General features: G+C 42.4%; 1 protein-coding gene across 1 annotated transcript in view; it reads left to right on the top strand.

Annotated features, from left to right (window-relative positions):
• DCX (doublecortin) overlaps window positions 1-17,807 on the top strand; it is a 137,221-nt gene that overhangs the window by 107,920 nt on the left and 11,494 nt on the right. The window contains exons 4-5 of the mRNA XM_077285165.1: window positions 3,150-3,252; window positions 5,020-5,145. Coding sequence (XP_077141280.1) covers window positions 3,150-3,252; window positions 5,020-5,145 — 229 coding nt within the window. The remainder of the gene's footprint in view (window positions 1-3,149; window positions 3,253-5,019; window positions 5,146-17,807) is intronic.

Here is a 17,807-nt window from a genome sequence, read left to right as displayed (position 1 = left end):
CCAAAAGTAAGAGAAAGTGTCGTCATACTGAGCCATTTTTAATCATCCACAGCAGAATTTGTTGGTTAAGTATAGAAGAGGAAGAAAGTGGTGTTAAGATATCATACTTACACGGTGCCTTCGCTGTGCTTCTTCATTAAACTTCATTGAAATTTCAATATAAGCAGTATATATATATTTTGGATAATGGATATTTTTTGCCCATAGCTCCATCTATAGTATTTATAAAGGTGTTATTCAGAGTTTTCCTCATCATATGTCCTGTTCTTAAGACAGTCTATAACTATAAAATTTGCAGAGGGTTGACTCTTGACACTCTGTCCAATCTGATGTTTGATGAAGCCACGGCACTTGGGTGAGCAGTGTGCTACATTACAGTGATGTACATACATTATTGGTTGTGCTTGGTATTGGTAAATCCTTGTGTCTTTTTATGTGTCTCGTGTCATTATTTTTACTACAACACTAACTTCAGGCTGCACAAAACTACTGTATTGTACAGTACAGGGTAATGTAAAGAATGAAGAGATCACAGCCTTCAATACTTCAGCTGATCAGATGGGGTTACCAAGAGTCAGACCCCACTGATCCAATTTGGACGACCCATCCCAACATAAAGCCATGGATTTTAAACCCGGATAAGCTGTTTAACCATTTAATTGACATTATGTTGACAATGTATTAGTGTGTGGGAAAAATATTTCTGAGTACATACAGAAAATTGTCAGTTGTTTTCTGGATGGAAATTGCATGATTTCTTAGGCTCTTGTTTGAACTTGGCCTAACAGATGAGATACAATACTTTAGTACCTTTAAGATAAGTTATATATTTTTAGCATGGAAACAAGAATAAATGAGATTAATAAACATTTTTAATAATTGCTAATGATCAGATTTGGTTTCAATCTACTCGCCGTCGTCTATATCATGGGTCAGAGCATTGGTGCGTAATCCTTGTCTGGCTGTGATTCTCCAAACATGATAATGGTGATCACTGGCATCGCTCGAACCGATGAGATGGGCAAAGATGGGAGCACTACAACGTGGGAGGGGTAGCGCCACTATTAATGACTGAGCTGCCATTGTTTGTGACAGCCGCGCTGTGATGGGAGGTCCCTCATCCAGCCTCTCTTTGTTTTCCTAACTCAGACAAAATGTGCAATTTCAGATCTTCTTTGCCTCCAGGCTTCTGGAAAACGTGGCTATAAATACACAGTATAATGAGCCGGAGAAATTTGAATCAAATTAGTAGCTTGCTTCCACCAGCAATAATCTGTTATCAGCTCACATCCCAGCGCCATCAGACATTTTAAGCTGGCAGCTCAAGGCAGCATTTAAGATGGTTAACTCCTCGATTACTACAGGGGGGACTTGGGGTGATTTGCAGACCTCTCTGCATGAGAACGTCACTGACATCCTAATTTTGCTCTAAACGCAGTGTCACCTTAAAAAAGAAAAACCACAACAGAAATTCATTAAACAAATGAACTTACATAAATGCAAATGCAATCAGGTCCTGCATCCATATGTAGATTTTTTTTTCTTTCCAAAAGTCTGATTAACTCTGGAGGTTGAGATGGAGAATAGTGTAGTGCTGCTCCAGACAACTTGTTTTTTCCTATTCCTTATTTTAGCCCACCATCAGCCCCACTGTGCACTGAGCTGCGGACTCATTTACAATACACTGGATGCTTTGGATACACTGTCTAACCATGAAATCCAATTGCTTTAGGCAGTGCTACCCTATCAAACAGGTTTTTACATTAATTGCTCAGGTCAACAACTCCTATACAAATTAGGCTTTGTTCACACCTCTGTTGTAATGTGTGATGCAGAATAGCATGTTGCACTATTCGATTTAATAGGAAAAAAAAGTAATATCATAGATCAGGTAAAACATGCCAGCTATGGCAGCAACATAACATACCGCAATAAGGGTGTCTTGTGCAGCTGCATAGTGAGCCTACAGATTAATGAGCATTCTCCTAGATGGCAGGCGAGGAACTGTTAATGATTCCATTGGCCTACAATTATTGGCAGGTCATTGGACAACTGGCTTCCCACATCCGGTTCTTGCACAGAAACCTTTTTCTGTAGGGTAGGAAAACTTAAAAAACTACATAAATGCTAATAAAAATGCAATAATAAAAATAATTGATTCTGACTAATAATGGCTATACAAGAACAGTCATACATGGCATAGCTAACAGGTGGAAAGCAATTCCCTAGATATCCTGTTGACATCACTGCAGGGCAAAGGAATGTAATGTCGGACTAGCAGACTCAAAGACGAGGGTTCCTGGGCATGAACGGTTTACATGTCCTTTTTGGATTATTACACAATAACTTATTTCTTATATAAGCTATAATTATAGAAGTTTACAATGTCATTAATGGGAATCTGTCACCAGGTTTTTGCCATCTAATCTGAGAGCTGTGTGATGTAGAGACAGAGATCCTGATTCCAGTGATGTGTCACTTGCTAGGTTGCTTGCCATAACTGTGATAAAATCACTGTTCTAAACAGTAACAGCTAATCACTAGTGGACTATTTAACCTGCTGCCATGTAACTCTCCATATTCCAGAACTTCTACAGATTGGAAGCTTTCTGCTTATGCACAGCTGTTAATCAATAGTGTGGGCGAAAGTTATACAGAGCTCAGCATTCAGAGAACTAGTAGATCTACAGCAGGTGAAACGAGGATTTTTTTCAAAACTGCAGCAAACAAGTCAGAAAAATGATACATCGCTGGAATCAGAGTCTCTGCCCCTATATCATGCTGCTTTCAGATGAGGTAACACAATTCCAGTGACAGATTCCTTTTAAAGGAGGATGTATGAAGAAACAAAGTCCAGTACTGCAAATGTCTGTCTGCAGGTAAAATTTATGTAGCAGTCACCTGCACCAATGTGTTGGATGGGAGTAGTGTTTTTTTCCTATTCCTCTACCTTAGCATATAAGACCAATTGTTGTACAGCTTCTAGTCTCTAAAGATCCTTCAGACCATCAACAACTGAATAGCAATAAATGGAAAGAAAATGACCTTTCTGATATTTTTATTATTACAGTAATAGCTTTCAGAATTCCCAAACAAGCAGTGTCCTGCATATTCTTCCGCATGCTCACTGGCTTTTCTTCTTTTTCTAGGTGACCTGTCTCCATGATTTCTTTGGTGAAGATGATGTATTTATTGCCTGTGGTCCAGAAAAGTTTAGATATGCTCAGGATGACTTCTCCCTGGATGAAAATGGTAAGTCCAGATACCATATAAAAGACAATATGGTTAAGGAGATAGCTAAATTATCCAATCTTAGAAAATCCCTCTTACAGTATATGGACATCTTAGATGGAAGTCCACCTTCGCATATAAGTGGAAAGGTGGAAAGCTCTTAAAGGGTGACTCTTCCTTTAGTGGACCCATTCTGTCAATCTATTACTTGGTTACCCAGCAATGTGTCGGCGACGCTAAGCTTTAGTCCTCGACAGTTATTAAGGCTATGCTCACATCTTCGTTAAAGGCTCCATTCGAAGCTTCTGTCACAGATTCCAATGAAAATATAGCGCAATGTAGGAGAGCATGTTGTATTATTTTGTCCAGTAAAATTATGCACGCTACCATAAAATCGACCGGACATCATTCTAGTAAATAGGTTCTCCATGGTGCAACTGGTTTGGTGAATCCGGTTCTGCTGTTGATTTGTTGTTCTCCATCTCCTCCAATAACTGAGCAGAACAATGGAAGGATTAAGTGTGAACCTAGCCTTACAGAAGCCAAACTCTCAGCAATTAGTTAATCACTGAGAAAGCTGCAATCTAAAAAGGGGTTGCCTAAAAGGGACAACCTTTGTAAAGGAATGCATATTATCATCAAGAGCTATTGGTGGAACGTTGATGAGGCGCATCTACTAATGCCTTGAATAAGGAGGCCACAATGCCCCTTGGTGCGCTCAAACATCTTGGCTACAGAGTGACGTATCTTAGATTCTGGAGAGAAGTGTTCAATATATTGGCACATTGATGGCTCCAGCATAGGCAGAAGACCAGGCTCTTGGACCACCACTAATATTATCTTTTGACCCATCTTCACAGTTTGTCCCTCAAAACCATCTTACTAAGAAGGAGCCCCTATTCTTCATGAGTACCACTATTTGCAAAGAATTCTATATTTTATGTGCAAGCTCTATGCTGTCAATGGGATAAGATTTTTTGACTGCTTTCAGTTGCCATACCTACTAGATAACATGACCACATTTCTATTGCAGTCTTCCAGGTACTGCTAACCTCATTTTACAGAATGCCAGAAGACATGATTTATAAATAAATAATTAAAAGAAATATCTTCTTCGCTTTGCTTCTGTTATAATGCACATTAGTGACACATTATACTCAGATTACATTGTAATTATTTCGTTTGGTCCAGCATTTCGGAAGGACTATCCTAAGCTCAGCTGGACAGGCAGTGGCAGGTTTGCCAACCTCCTTAGTCAGCAGTTATTTTGTTGAGAACCTAATTTGACAGTTTTCTCTCCTTCCAGCAAATCGTACAAGAACCGTGTTACTTTGCTATGTTTTCTTTGACAAATGTGCAGCAAGGCATATCGTGGCTTTGGGGGGAGCGTGCTGCTGACATGTTACTGATTTCTTTGCCGCTGTATTATCTCATTTCTGCACTTGTGTGAAAACCTGGCATTGTGTGGATTTTAATAAATTCCGCCTGACCTCACAACAAACTCCACGGCTGGAAATCGAGGAGTTAGCTGATTTTGTTGTCTGGCACATTCAGGGCTAGAGGGGGAATACATTGGAATGTATTTTATTTCCATTCTTAAATAAATGATGTGTTAGTGCGAGACTGTGTAATTGTTCCTAGACCAATTTTTATGCAGTTTTTTTTCCGTTGTTTCAATTATCTTTACGGTAAGCGACTACTGTAATTTTTACTGTGAATACTGTACCTACATAGATTGACAATCTTTTACATTATATTATAGTTATATTCTCCATTTTCACCTTTCAGAGTGTCGCGTGATGAAAGGGACCCCACCACCACCACAGACTGCACCAAAATCTGGTTCTAGTTCTCTCAAAAGTTCTGCCAAGAGCCCGGCACCAACACGTCGCAGCAAATCTCCTGCTGACTCAGGTGGGGAACAGTTCTGATGGCGAGATATCAAACATATTTTCCTCTGAAATTTTTTTAAAAAAAGATTCTTATTTGTGTGAAGTCTTAATACATAATATAGAACTCTCAATAATGCTTTCCAAAGGTTATCTTGGACAATTATTGGTTTAACCAACAATGGCTAATGGAGATGAGAAGATTGCTTCTCGCTACTCGGTCCAAGATCCAGATCAGTGCCCTAACAGTGGACAGGATCTGTGAAATTTCCCTGACCTTCTTGTATCCATGGCCCGTCGTCACCTGTTCACTGCAGATGACGTAACACCAAGCTGGCGAATCAAACGGTGTACCAAGGAACCCAGAAGTTCTGGAAATTCGTCCCGCTCCTGTCCTTAGCCAGAGAGCACTGACCTGGACTGGGGTTGTGCAAAGCAATCTACTCATCTCTTATGTCTACCATTGTAATGCATACAAGGCTCATCAATCACCCAATTTCCTACTTACCCTCATTCAGGGCCATATTTGCCACTAGGCACTTGAGGGCATGTGCCCAGGGTGCCAGGATGCTGGGGGCGGCACCTGAGCAAGTTATTTTTTGTTTTTGTTTGTTTTTAAGTCCGGGTGGCGACTTTGGCACCTGGCCCCCATAGCGCATCTGTGTCCCCGCCTACTCAGGACACTGGCACCTGCATTTCCCACCCTAGGCTTATACTCAAGTCAATAAGTTTTCCCAATTTTTGTGGCAAAATTAGGGGTCTCGGCTTATACTCGGGTCAGCTTATACTCGAGTGCATACGGTAATTCTCATGTTTTTATTTGTTAGATTTGTTAGGACCATTAAAGGGGATGTCCAGGTTTGTAATGAGTCTGCAGTCATTCTTTGTGACTGCAGACTTCTGAATTCTCACAGTGGGCACTGCACGCTGTCAGGATTCTCTTGTGCTGGCGATTTACATACATGCAGTCACATGCTGACTAGACATGTGTGGCCTCAGTCAATGAAAATGAACTGACTGAGGCCGGGCACGTCTAGTCGGAATGTGGTCAGAAGTATACAAATCACATGCTTATGCTGACATGACGTCCACCGGCAAGGGAGAATCCTAAAAGTGTGCAGTGCATGCGTTGTGAGAATTCAGAAGCTGCGATGTCAGGATTCAGCTCTGCAGGTTCCAGTAGTCGTCACATGGACACTTCACTCATATGCGATTTTCATACTTATGGTCCTGTGACAACGAGCTTCCCTCCCTGTTTCTCACAGTTTTTCACTGAACATTGAGAGCATTAGGGAGAGGAGCTCGTGGGTACATGACTAAGTGTGCAAATCGCATGTGTGCTGGGGGGGGGGCGCCAAACTGAATTCTTGCCCCAGGTGCCAGGAAACAAAGATACACCTCTGCCGGTATGCTACTGCGAGCGGTGATTACCGGGTCCGGTGGAGGGAGGTCTGTGCACAGGTAGTGAGGCAGGGACTGAGGGTGTGCACAGAGAGGATGGAGACCCGGAGACTGCCCGTCCCAGTCTACACCGTAGCCTGGAGCCCTCATTATCGTAGAAATATGTCAGTTGATAAATTGTTTTTCTACAGCTTTATAGTGTAGTTTTTGGTCAGGGAGGGATGGTTAGGCATGAGCTAGCAAGGTGCAGGGACAGGTAGTGATGGCTACATGCGAACATGTGCGGCACTTGCGGTTTTGCACTTGCGGTGAGACAAAAAAATACTTCTAGCAGCGTTTTTTTTTTCCATTGCTGCAAGTACCGCATTTGCCGGATAACGGCAAAACCGCAAGTGCTGCACATGTCCGCAAGTCTCATAGTGAATGAATGAGGCTGAACGCAGTGTTGCCGTAAGTGATCCGTTACGCGGCAGATGCGGAAAAACTGCCGAATCTGCTGCAAAAGGCGACTTTCACATCAGCAATTTATGCCAAAGGCACTGCCGATAGTTTCATACTCACCAAAGGGGGAAGCAGCACTAACAGTGCCTAGGGCAGCAGAAACTCTAAATACGGCCCTTCCCTCATTGGCATGTATATCTTCCATTATTCTGCATAGCTATAAATCCCCTAGCTAAAAGTTTTACTGGGTGTACATTTTTTAAAGAAATTTCTGTAATTTTTTTTTTTTTACTTATCAGAATTGTTTTCTGTAGAATGTGCAGAGATATCTGCAAACAACAATCGCAAACACTTATGTCACTAGTTTGCAATGTGTGAACTTAAAGGGAACCTGTCACCACGTTTTTGGAAGATGGGATAAAAATAGCGTTAAATAGGGGCAGAGGTGGGCATTACATTAGTGTGTTTGTTATGCGTTTATTACCCACCTAAGTTGCCGAAATACCTTTGCAAAGTCTCCGTTTTCGCCTGTCAATCAGGCTGGTCTGGTCAAAAGGGCGTCTTGTCTTCCCCCAGATTTTGCGTAGTTTTCCGTTGGTGGCGTAGTGGTGTGCGCATGCCCAAAGTCCTGAATCCTCTGCCAGGGGATTTAAAAGAGCGTGCTGTTCGTTTTCATTGGTGATCGGTGGGCGCGGCCATCTTCCTTTGGCCGCGCGTGCGCAGAATCGGCGCTCTGCTGGCCGCGGCTTCAGGAAAATGGCCGCGGGATGCCGCGCGTGCGCAGATAGATATCGCGGCGGCCATTTTCCTGAAGCCGCGGCCAGCAGAGCGCCGATTCTGCGCACGCGCGGCCAAAGGAAGATGGCCGCGCCCACCGATCACCAATGAAAACGAACAGCGCGCTCTTTTAAATCCCCTGGCAGAGGATTCGGGACCTTGGGCATGCGCACACCACTACGCCACCAACGGAAAACTACGCAAAATCTGGGGGAAGACAACGCCCTTTTGACCAGACCAGCCTGATTGACAGGCGAAAACGGAGACTTTGCAAAGGTATTTCGGCAACTTAGGTGGGTAATAAACGCATAACAAACACACTAATGTAACGCCCACCTCTGCCCCTATTTAACGCTATTTTTATCCCATCTTCCAAAAACGTGGTGACAGGTTCCCTTTAATGGAAAAAGGCTGCATTACATTAAATTTTAGAATGGCAAAATGTATCATCCCTAAGAAACTCTGCATGTGCTGTTGTTTTTCTATGTAGAGTTTAATTTTAGCCAGCTTCATGTAAAATACACAAATTACTGTGTTAGGATATTTCACTTTAATTTGTCATTAACACTTTCTGTGGCCACATCAGTAGTATTTTGATTCACCTGTGAAGTGAAAACCATTCCCGGTGACTACCTCTTGAAGCTCATCAAGAGAATGCCAAGAGTGTGCAAAGCAGTCATCAAAGCAAAAGGTGGCTACTTTGATGAACCTAGAATATAAGACATATTTTCAGTTGTTTCACACTTTTTTGTTAAGTATATAATTCCACATGTGTTAATTCATAGTTTTGATGCCTTCAGTGTGAATTTACAATTTTCATAGTCATGAAAATACAGAAAAATCTTTAAATGAGAAGGTGTGTCCAAACATTTGATCTATACTGTATATGACAATGGGCCTCAATTAATAAAACTTCCTGTTGCACATAGCAACCAATCACAGTGCAGCTTTCATTTCACCAGAGCAGTTTTAGAAATGAAAGCTGAGTGCTCATTGGTTGCCGTGGGCAATAAAGCCAGTGTCCGCCTAAATGTCTTCTTGAGATGAAGGCACATTCATTAAAACTACCTGCCGTACTGGCATACTGTATGTCTGTTATTGTCATATGTCTACTAATAAAATGTGTGAATCTACAGCTACCTATTCTGCCTGGCATAGTAATTTGTTGTATGTATTTTCTCCTAGTCTTTCAGAGTGAATACAAAAGGCTGATAAATATGTCCGACCATTTTGAAGGGAACCTGTCATGTGAAATAACGCTATTAACCTGTAGATATGGGATTAATCTTCAGGTTACCATCGTTCTGACACCGTGTGGTGGTCGGAACTAAGAGCTCCGCTGCCAGAAATGTACTTTATACCCCCAGGTGTGTTCAGCTTCAAGACATGGGGGCGGCACCGCCACGGTTCCAGTCACCGCCCTGTTTATAGAGAGTGGTGGCTGTAAACGTGTTCCTGGCGCTGACTGGCAGCAGCTCAGCATTAGGGCCGTCTGTCAGTCAGTGCCAGGGTGCGGTTACAGTTGCAGCGCTCTATACACAGAGCGGTGACTGGAACAATGCCGGTGCCACCCCTATGACTGGAAGCTGAACGCTGTCGGGGGTGTAAGGCTTCAGTAGCATCGTACGCAGTGAAGAAGCAGTGACCCACACATTCAAACACAAAAAGTCTCTTTTAATGTGTTTCTTCACAGCATTAAAGTCCAATTCACATAAATGAATATAACTTCAGTGGATATTATCAGTGACCAGTTTACACCGGTTCAAAGTAATACACATCACATGGCTTTAGATTTGCGGTCCCTAAGCAGGCCAGACTTCCCTGGGTGCTGGCTCTGCTGGCTGGTGCCTCCATGCACTTTGCAGACCAGCACACACCAGACTGACACTGACGTGCACCTCGCACACCTGACATGACCTGACACACCCATACCCCTTACTGCAGGGTTTTTAAACACACACAAACCTGTGGCCTTCAGCCACCTGGAAAACCCGGACCGGAAATCCATGACTCTCATGCACACCTATGGACTTCATCGTCTGCATGCACATTCTGGGGAGAACAAACAGCGCCCCCTAGCTGTATCAGAGGCCACAGCCTCACATATCCTCCCCCCCCCCATTCATACCTGTGGGGTTGAACACTTGTTACCCCGTATGGGCGCGAGATAACAAGGCATCCGTATGACCCTGTGACATCCCCGCCCAAAACGTTTTCAGTTTCTCCTGCCAATACCTCTAGGGGAAGCCTATTGGGATTACACTCTGACCCTAATTTGGCAACCCCTATGGCAGGTATCTCAATATTTTCAGGTTCTCCGCCCAAAACAGTACATAAACACATTCTCTGCTGCAACTGCAGCGCCTCTAGCTGCTGCTGCCAGAACTGCAGCTCCTGCTCTGCAGACTTCGTGGACCCGCCGATCCACAGCAAATCTTCGTAACCCCACCGAGTTACCGCCAGAAGCCTTCAATCTTCATGGCCCCGCCGAGCCACAGCAAGACAGTCTTGAGAAAAAAAAAATTTCCAGCCGACTTTGCACAATGCTATGCAGCACGCTTTGAGGTATGCCTCAGTTCACACTGCCCGCATTCTCCACCATATGTAACGCTGCAGTAGCATCGTACGCAGTGAAGAAGCAGTGACCCACAAATTCAAACACAAAAAGTCTCTTTTAATGTGTTTCTTCACAGCATTAAAGTCCAATTCACATAAATGCATATAACTTCAGTGGATATTTTCAGTGACCAGTTTACACCAGTTCAAAGCAATACATATCACATGGCTTTAGATTTGCAGTCCTTAAACAGGCCAGACTTCCCTTGTCCAGTTTCCCTGGGTGACCGCACACCATCTCACAGTCTCTATACATCTCCATACACACAGCCTCATATGTTGCAGACACTACACATGCCAGCCCTCCTCTGACTAGTTCTTGTGGGTGTCCTGCATCGCTGTATCACAGTCTCTTTACAGACTCTTTACTCACACAGTCGTACACAGTTCAGGATATCCTCCGGACAGCAGCCGGGCACCATATCCACCTGTTTGCAATCGTTGCACATGCTAGTCCTCTTTCGGGCACAGGACATCCACCTCCGACTCCTTCGGGCACAGGACATCCACATCCGGGCACAGGACTGTCCACATCCAAGACCAGTACCATGGACGACTTGCATCTCTGTGTACGCTGCGGGTGCCAGGCTATTCAGCTGCCCTGGGTGCTGGCTCTGCTGGCCAGTGCCTCCATGCACTCTACAGACCAGCACACACCAGACTGACACTGACGTGCACCTCGCACACCTGACTTGACCTGACACACCCATACCCCTTACTGCAGGGTTTTTAAACACACACAAACCTGTGGCCTTGAGCCACCTGGAAAACCCGGACCGGAAATCCGTGACTCTCATGCACACCTATGGACTTCATCCGTCTGCATGCACATTCTGGGGAGAACAAACAGCGCCCCCTAGCTGTATCAGAGGCCACAGCCTCACAGGGGAAAAGTTAATTTCCTCCCAGCAGTGGGACTTTCAGTGTCGGTGCCGCATGGTGTCAGGATGCTAGTAACCTGCAGATTAACCCCATATCTGCAGTTTAATAAAATTCTTTTACATGACCGGTTCCCTCTTTTACATAGTTTCATAGGTTGAAAAAAAGACTTAGGTCCTTCAAGATCAACCTTTCTCCACCAATTATACATTTCATTTTTTAAAGTAATTCAATTTATCCAACCAGTAGATTTAGAGTATTTAAAGGAGATGTCTTATGTCATTGAACACGGGTGAATTGGTGGTGCTCTTCTGATTGACAGTTCAGACCACCAACATGATTGCCCCGCTGGCCCAAATGTGTGCTCTCCATTGCTGCAAGCAAAGGAAGATTTGCCTCTGCTGCATTACTGAAGCACAGGGGCAATAAACTTGATCAAAACAAGTGATCCGGTTACCTTCAGAGCAGCGCTTACAAGCTCTAAAGCATGGGGCTTGTAAGCACTGTGCCCCTTGTCTAGGAGACCATCCGCTGCATTCTTGAGAAAGGCAATTATTTTTAGTAATAAGTAAACTGCAAAGTTGCTTTTTTTTTATTGGCACATTGCAATTTTAACCATTTATAATGTTGAGAAACCCCTTTTAACAAGAGCGAGGGTGAGGGTGCCGTCATAAGCCTTCATTCTGATGTGCCAGTACTAGTTTTGTTATACAAATCCATTGTTCCCAGAGAAAACACTAGTATAGACAGTGCATTGTTATGCCTTTTGCTTTGATTTTATTCTATGATCATTTAAGTCTAGCTATTCTGTAATTAATGCACAATAAAGTACAGTAAAGACACTACGTTATTGCTTTAGTAAGCAATTCAGGATGCCTGGTATTGTAATAGTTACAAATTAATCCCTGAAACAAGACAATCTAATCAGCAAGGGATGTTTTCCGGGCTTTAATTTCATGCTTCCTTAATAGAGGGGTTGGGGAAAGGAGACAAAAGCATTTCCACAAGGCTGTGGCAATTATACACTAGAGATCCAGCGTGTCAATCAGGTCCTGACTTCACATTCTGCTCCCTGGGGCTTTTAAAGATGGCAGCAGCACGGTGACGGCAGATGTCATTCTGTTAGGTGATGGAGCTTAACAGTAAATGGATGCTACAAAACCTAATAAAATTACACAGCATTTGTGGTATAAAACGCAAAAAGCTCAGATATAAATGTCCACGCTATTTAGACTGACAGCTGGAAAGAGAAATCACTAGAGGTTTTATTAAAGAGAGACACTACCGATGTCTCTGGAATTTAGTCAGAATATATTATATTATCACTCGTCCTTCTAAATGGTCTCGGGTTTTTCATATTATTAAGTAATTGCACAAATAAAAAATACTTAATAATTTTTTTTTTTTTTTAAATATTGCTGGAATGCCCTGTAATAATTTACATTATTCCATGAAAAAAAAATCAACTTCTGAAAATTAACTTTTTTACAACTTTGGGAGCATCCAATGACTATTTTATGTCAGTCTGTGTGCTGTTAATTAAAGGGATTAACCGAAGGACAACAATTATCACCTTTCTACTGGATAGGTGATAACTTTAGGTTTGCTTTGGGTCACACTCATACCAATTACAAGAATGTGAGTTCTGTGTCCACCATGTAAATGGAACAGCGGTGTACATTGACAGCTGGTTACAGTGACCACTGCAGGCCTTGATACAGTTGGATCAGGGTTGTCCCTGTTTGGGGAAACCTCACCCCGTAGCCTGGAGCCCTTTGACCTATATGCATTGAACATAGCCTTTACATTTAATGAAGGGTCTTCATCCAAAACATTAACATAATACTGTACTTACTGTGGTGTAACCAATGGATGTGAAATATTAACAATAAATCTGATGTGAAGCATCTCCAAGTGCCTTTAGGGGTGCAATTCCTTCATGCTTCATACTAGGTGTGCACATTGACCACTGCTCCAATAACGTCTGAGGGATCATAGTTCAGAAGTGTGATCACATCTCACACAGAAAATGAAAGAAGTGAGAGTCCCTCCCATACACTATCCATATATTCACTTGGGGGATCCTGGATGCCTGTTTTTGTGGCCAAGGTGGGTCCAAATCACCAAAGATCAATATGAGCAACATAACTAGAGAAAAAAACCAGAACACTCACACTTGAACGGTAAACTTTAATGTCTATTGACAAGTCAGCATAGGAATAAAGCAAATACTGACAACATTTGGGTCTCAGACCTTGGTCATGGCATATGTCCAAATATTATGCATGTTGGCCCGGAATCTGACAGCTAATGCGTGGACTGATATGCGTAACATTTAGATATTGGCTGTAACCAAAGTCGGAGATAGACTAAAACATTGTCTGTCCTTGCTTTATTCTTATGTTGACTAGTCAAACACATTAAACTGCAAACTTTAATGAGTGCAGTGGTTCTGCTAACTTTGTTTTGAGGGTCAACACCTTACCAATGAGCATCATTTTTGAGGGGTATGGGTGCTAACCAGAATTTCACCAATATGACTGTAGAATCCAGTTGAGTAATAACTCGTAGATGATGCAGAGCCAGTTCTAAGTTTGTGGGCTTTTGGGCAACACGGACTTTGTCATGTCCCATGACATGGAAATCATATAGTATTGTATTTTTGCTGTTGTGTTGCGATTTAATAAAGTTTGCATTTTAGAAGTTTGTTCTATATCTCCTACTGTTTGATTCTCTAGCTCGGTTGTCATCGGCCCCCTTCTTCATCCTCTTTGTTAGCTTGGCTGTCATTTTATGTAGCCACATGACTTACAGCTCTGGTTCAGAATAGCCTTTTTTTACGTACTGCAGCTGTTACAGATACTGTTACTGTAACTTGGCATACTACAAGAATTCAGCTTAAAAATAAACCTTCTTCTGAAAGGTTTCATACGTGCCTCCTGCAGTCGAGTTCAAGCTGACAATATATCTTTGTGTGAGTACTAGTACATAGAGACAGCCATAGAAATGGTATCTCAAGTGCCCTACACAGCCTACTTATGGAGTAGGTGTGATGGTGTGATGGTATACTATGTGGGTATCATTTTTGTGTATATTTCTATTTTACTTATTTTCATGGTGTTCTCTTGTAGAAGGAGTTATTTGCTATTTGATGAATGGCTGTTGCTGCCATCTGATATCAGCCCCCACAGTACTATATTGTTGTCTTCTCACAGGATCAGTGAATAATCCTGTTTGCTAATATGCTAATGACATATTGACCTACCTTGTTGAAACAATGAGCCCCTGCAACCTTCCCCCTCCTGACCTGTGAATGAGGAGGGGGACTTAAAAAATATCAGGGAGGTGAGACACAGTCAGTCCTGTGTGGAATGATGATGTGTTCACAGCACCTCAGAGAGAAAGAAGAGTATATGGACTATGTGATCCTCTGTCTGCTGGATTGTTGGACTTTTATCCTCTTACTGAACTACATTCGGATTCTGGACTATTTTATCCTTTGTGTGGTGGATCGTATATGGACCTTTCGTATTTTTGCCTAAATAAAGGTCTTGGAGTTGCTCACTATTCTCTTGCTCTGTTTATTGTGTGATACTGGAGAAGGACCCCGTGACAGTAGGAATAGCCCTAAACCCACCAGTGATCTGCCCCTTCTACTTTTAGCCACAGCCACACCTACAGTGTCAGCCATATTGACTCTATTGACAATGCCAGGTACAGCACAACTTATCTGGTGTAGGCTAGGCATCCATCTGCCCCCCTATACTTACATTGCTTTGTAATGTGCTGAACCCAGGTGTTGCCTGGAAGCTGCAGAAAGAAAAGCCTTTATTAACCATTCAAATAGGTCAAAAATGCAAATGCCATAGATCAGGGGTCTCAAACTGCATTCCTCCAGGGCCTCAGACCATGCGTGTTTTCAACATTTCCTTAGCATTGCACAAGGTGCTGGAATCATTCTGTGCAAGTGATTTAATTATCACCTGTGCAACACAAGGAAATCCTGAAAACATGACCTGTTTGCAGCCCTCGAGGAATGCAGTTTGAGACCTCTGCCATAGATTATCTTGAGAAAAGGTATTTTGATCTCACTGCTGAGGATTAAGCAATATTACAGAAAAAGGGAAGTAGCAAAGGGAAGTTTCATTTGGATTAAAAGTTTGATCTGCATTCAAATGGCTTTATAAATTGTCCACACGTTGATCTTACTAAAGCCACTTCCGTAACACTGTAGGCCGGAAAAGAAATCCACATTTCATGGTAATAAAAAAGTTCATGTAACGAGATTTTGTCTCATGCTAAAATATTACATTTCTTTGCTAAATCAGGAAAATGCTCCTGTGTCAAGATGTTGTTGTTGCCAACTTGATATAGTGCTCCAATGTTTTTTGATGCAGTTGCCACTTGAGTATATAAAGATTGGAGATATTCGGAAAGTGTGCTAGAAATATTTCTGCTTTTGAGGAGTTCACCCAAAAAAAAAAATTCTGCACAAGAAGCAGCTTCTCACCAGAAATGAAAATGTTAGGTGTACATTGTTGATAGGGTGTAAGATATTATAGTTGTGACCCCATACACAGACGAGCAAAAAGGTAACAATTATAGTGATGAGCGAGTGTGCTTGGACACGGTGTTATCCGAGCACACTAATGTCCTAATAGAGTATCTTCGGCATGCTCGAATACTATGCTTGAGTCGCAGCAGCTGCATGTCTCGTGGCTGTTCGACAGCCGCAACACATGCAGGTATTGCCTAATCCGAGCACGTTCTTTCATCACTAGTAACAATGCTTTGAACTTTTGACTTTCCGGCTCCATATCTCACCATCCACTACTGCTTCGAATGTGAGACTACCATCATTTTATAGACCATCATCTTGTCTATCTCATACATAAATTTAACTTGCAACTATTTAACAATCGATTAGTTATGCTGATTCTTGTCATGTCACTGCATTGTTACGATTTTGCTCCTGGTGGTGGAAAAAATGTCTTCCTGTATACCACAAATTACAACCTGTTCTCACATTCCCTAATAGCTCAGTGTACTATTAGGTTGATTCCCAAGCAAAAGATTACTAGTTCAAGGAGCAGCCATGAACAAGATATGCCAAGAAAAGAGAATCAGCATCTTCCAGCTCATCGATAGTGGTCTCCTGGCCAAGAAAATTGTCAAACTGCATCACGTGAGCGCCATGACAGTTGGAAGAATATGAAATTAAGTCCATCCATGCATTCAAAAGCAAAGAGGTGGACGTCCAGTAAAAATATCGGAGTCAACAAGTTGGCTGATCACAAGGTCTATCAGTTCTGATGTGACGAACATGTCAGTGGAGGTGGCTCATATGCTTCGTAATAGTGAGATTACAGTCGTCCATGTAAGCAGCGTGAAATACACATTACACAAGTCTGGAATGGTGGCCCGAAAAAATGTGAAGAAGCATCAACTTCAATATAGTCATAAGAAGCATCGGCTCGAGTTTGCCAAAAAGTACAAAAAGCAAACAGTAGAAGATTGGAAATGAGTGATTTGGAACAATGAGATGAAAGTCAATAGACTAGGCTCTGATGGGTGCAAATGGGTATGGAAAAAACAAGGGAAAAGGGGCTAATGGATCGAGAAATTGAAAGAACTGTCAAGTTTGGTGGAGGAAACCTGATGATTTGGCGTTGTTTCATAGCCAAAGGCATTGGATACTTGACCAAGATCCTGGTGGTCTCAATGCTGAGCTATATGTGAGTATCCTACAAGACTAGTTGCTTTGTACACTTGAGTACTATGGGTGTGAAAAGAATGACATAGTTTTCCAGCAGTACAAAGACCAGAAGCATACATTGAGATTGGCAAAGAAATGGTTAAATGACAATGAAGTAGAGGTGCTGGATTGGCCCCCGCAGTTCTCAGACCACAACCTAATCGATCACTTGTGGGTAGAGTTGTAGAAAAAGCTGTATACATACCCTATCACATCTACCAGTATGCACCAATTTTCAGGACATATAGAAGTGACCTGGGATTAAATTTCCATTGAGACATGCTTGAATCTGATCGAGAGCATTCCCAGAAGGATTCAGGAAGTATTGAAAGCCAAAATGCAGATTTACAAAACAATAATAAATTAATAAAAATAAAATTTTGATTTTTAGGAGCAAAACAGTAACTATGCAGTGACACACTGACATGACAAGAATCAGCATAAGTAATTGTATGTTAAATAGTTGCAAGTTAAATTTAGGTATGAGATAGCCAAGATGATTGTCTATAAAATGATGGTAGTCTCACATTCAAAGCAGTAGTGGATGGTGAGATATGGAGCCTGAAAGTCAAAAGTTCAAAGCATTGTTACTAGTAATGAACAAATGTGCTCAGATAAGGCAATCCCTGCATGTGTTGCGGCTGTCGAACAGCCACGAGACATGCTGCTGCTGCGACTCAAGCATAGAGTATCTTCGGTGTGCTCGAATACTATTAGGACATTAGTGTGCTCGGATAACACCATATCCGAGCACGCTCGCTCATCACTAATTGCTACCTTTTTGCTCGTCTGTGTCACAACTGTAATATGTTACACCC

Source organism: Ranitomeya variabilis, chromosome 2 (assembly GCF_051348905.1).
Source record: "Ranitomeya variabilis isolate aRanVar5 chromosome 2, aRanVar5.hap1, whole genome shotgun sequence".
Taxonomy (NCBI): Eukaryota; Metazoa; Chordata; class Amphibia; order Anura; family Dendrobatidae; genus Ranitomeya; species Ranitomeya variabilis.
The sequence above is the reverse complement of the archived record's forward strand: the minus strand, read 5'-3'. Positions and strand labels throughout refer to the sequence as shown.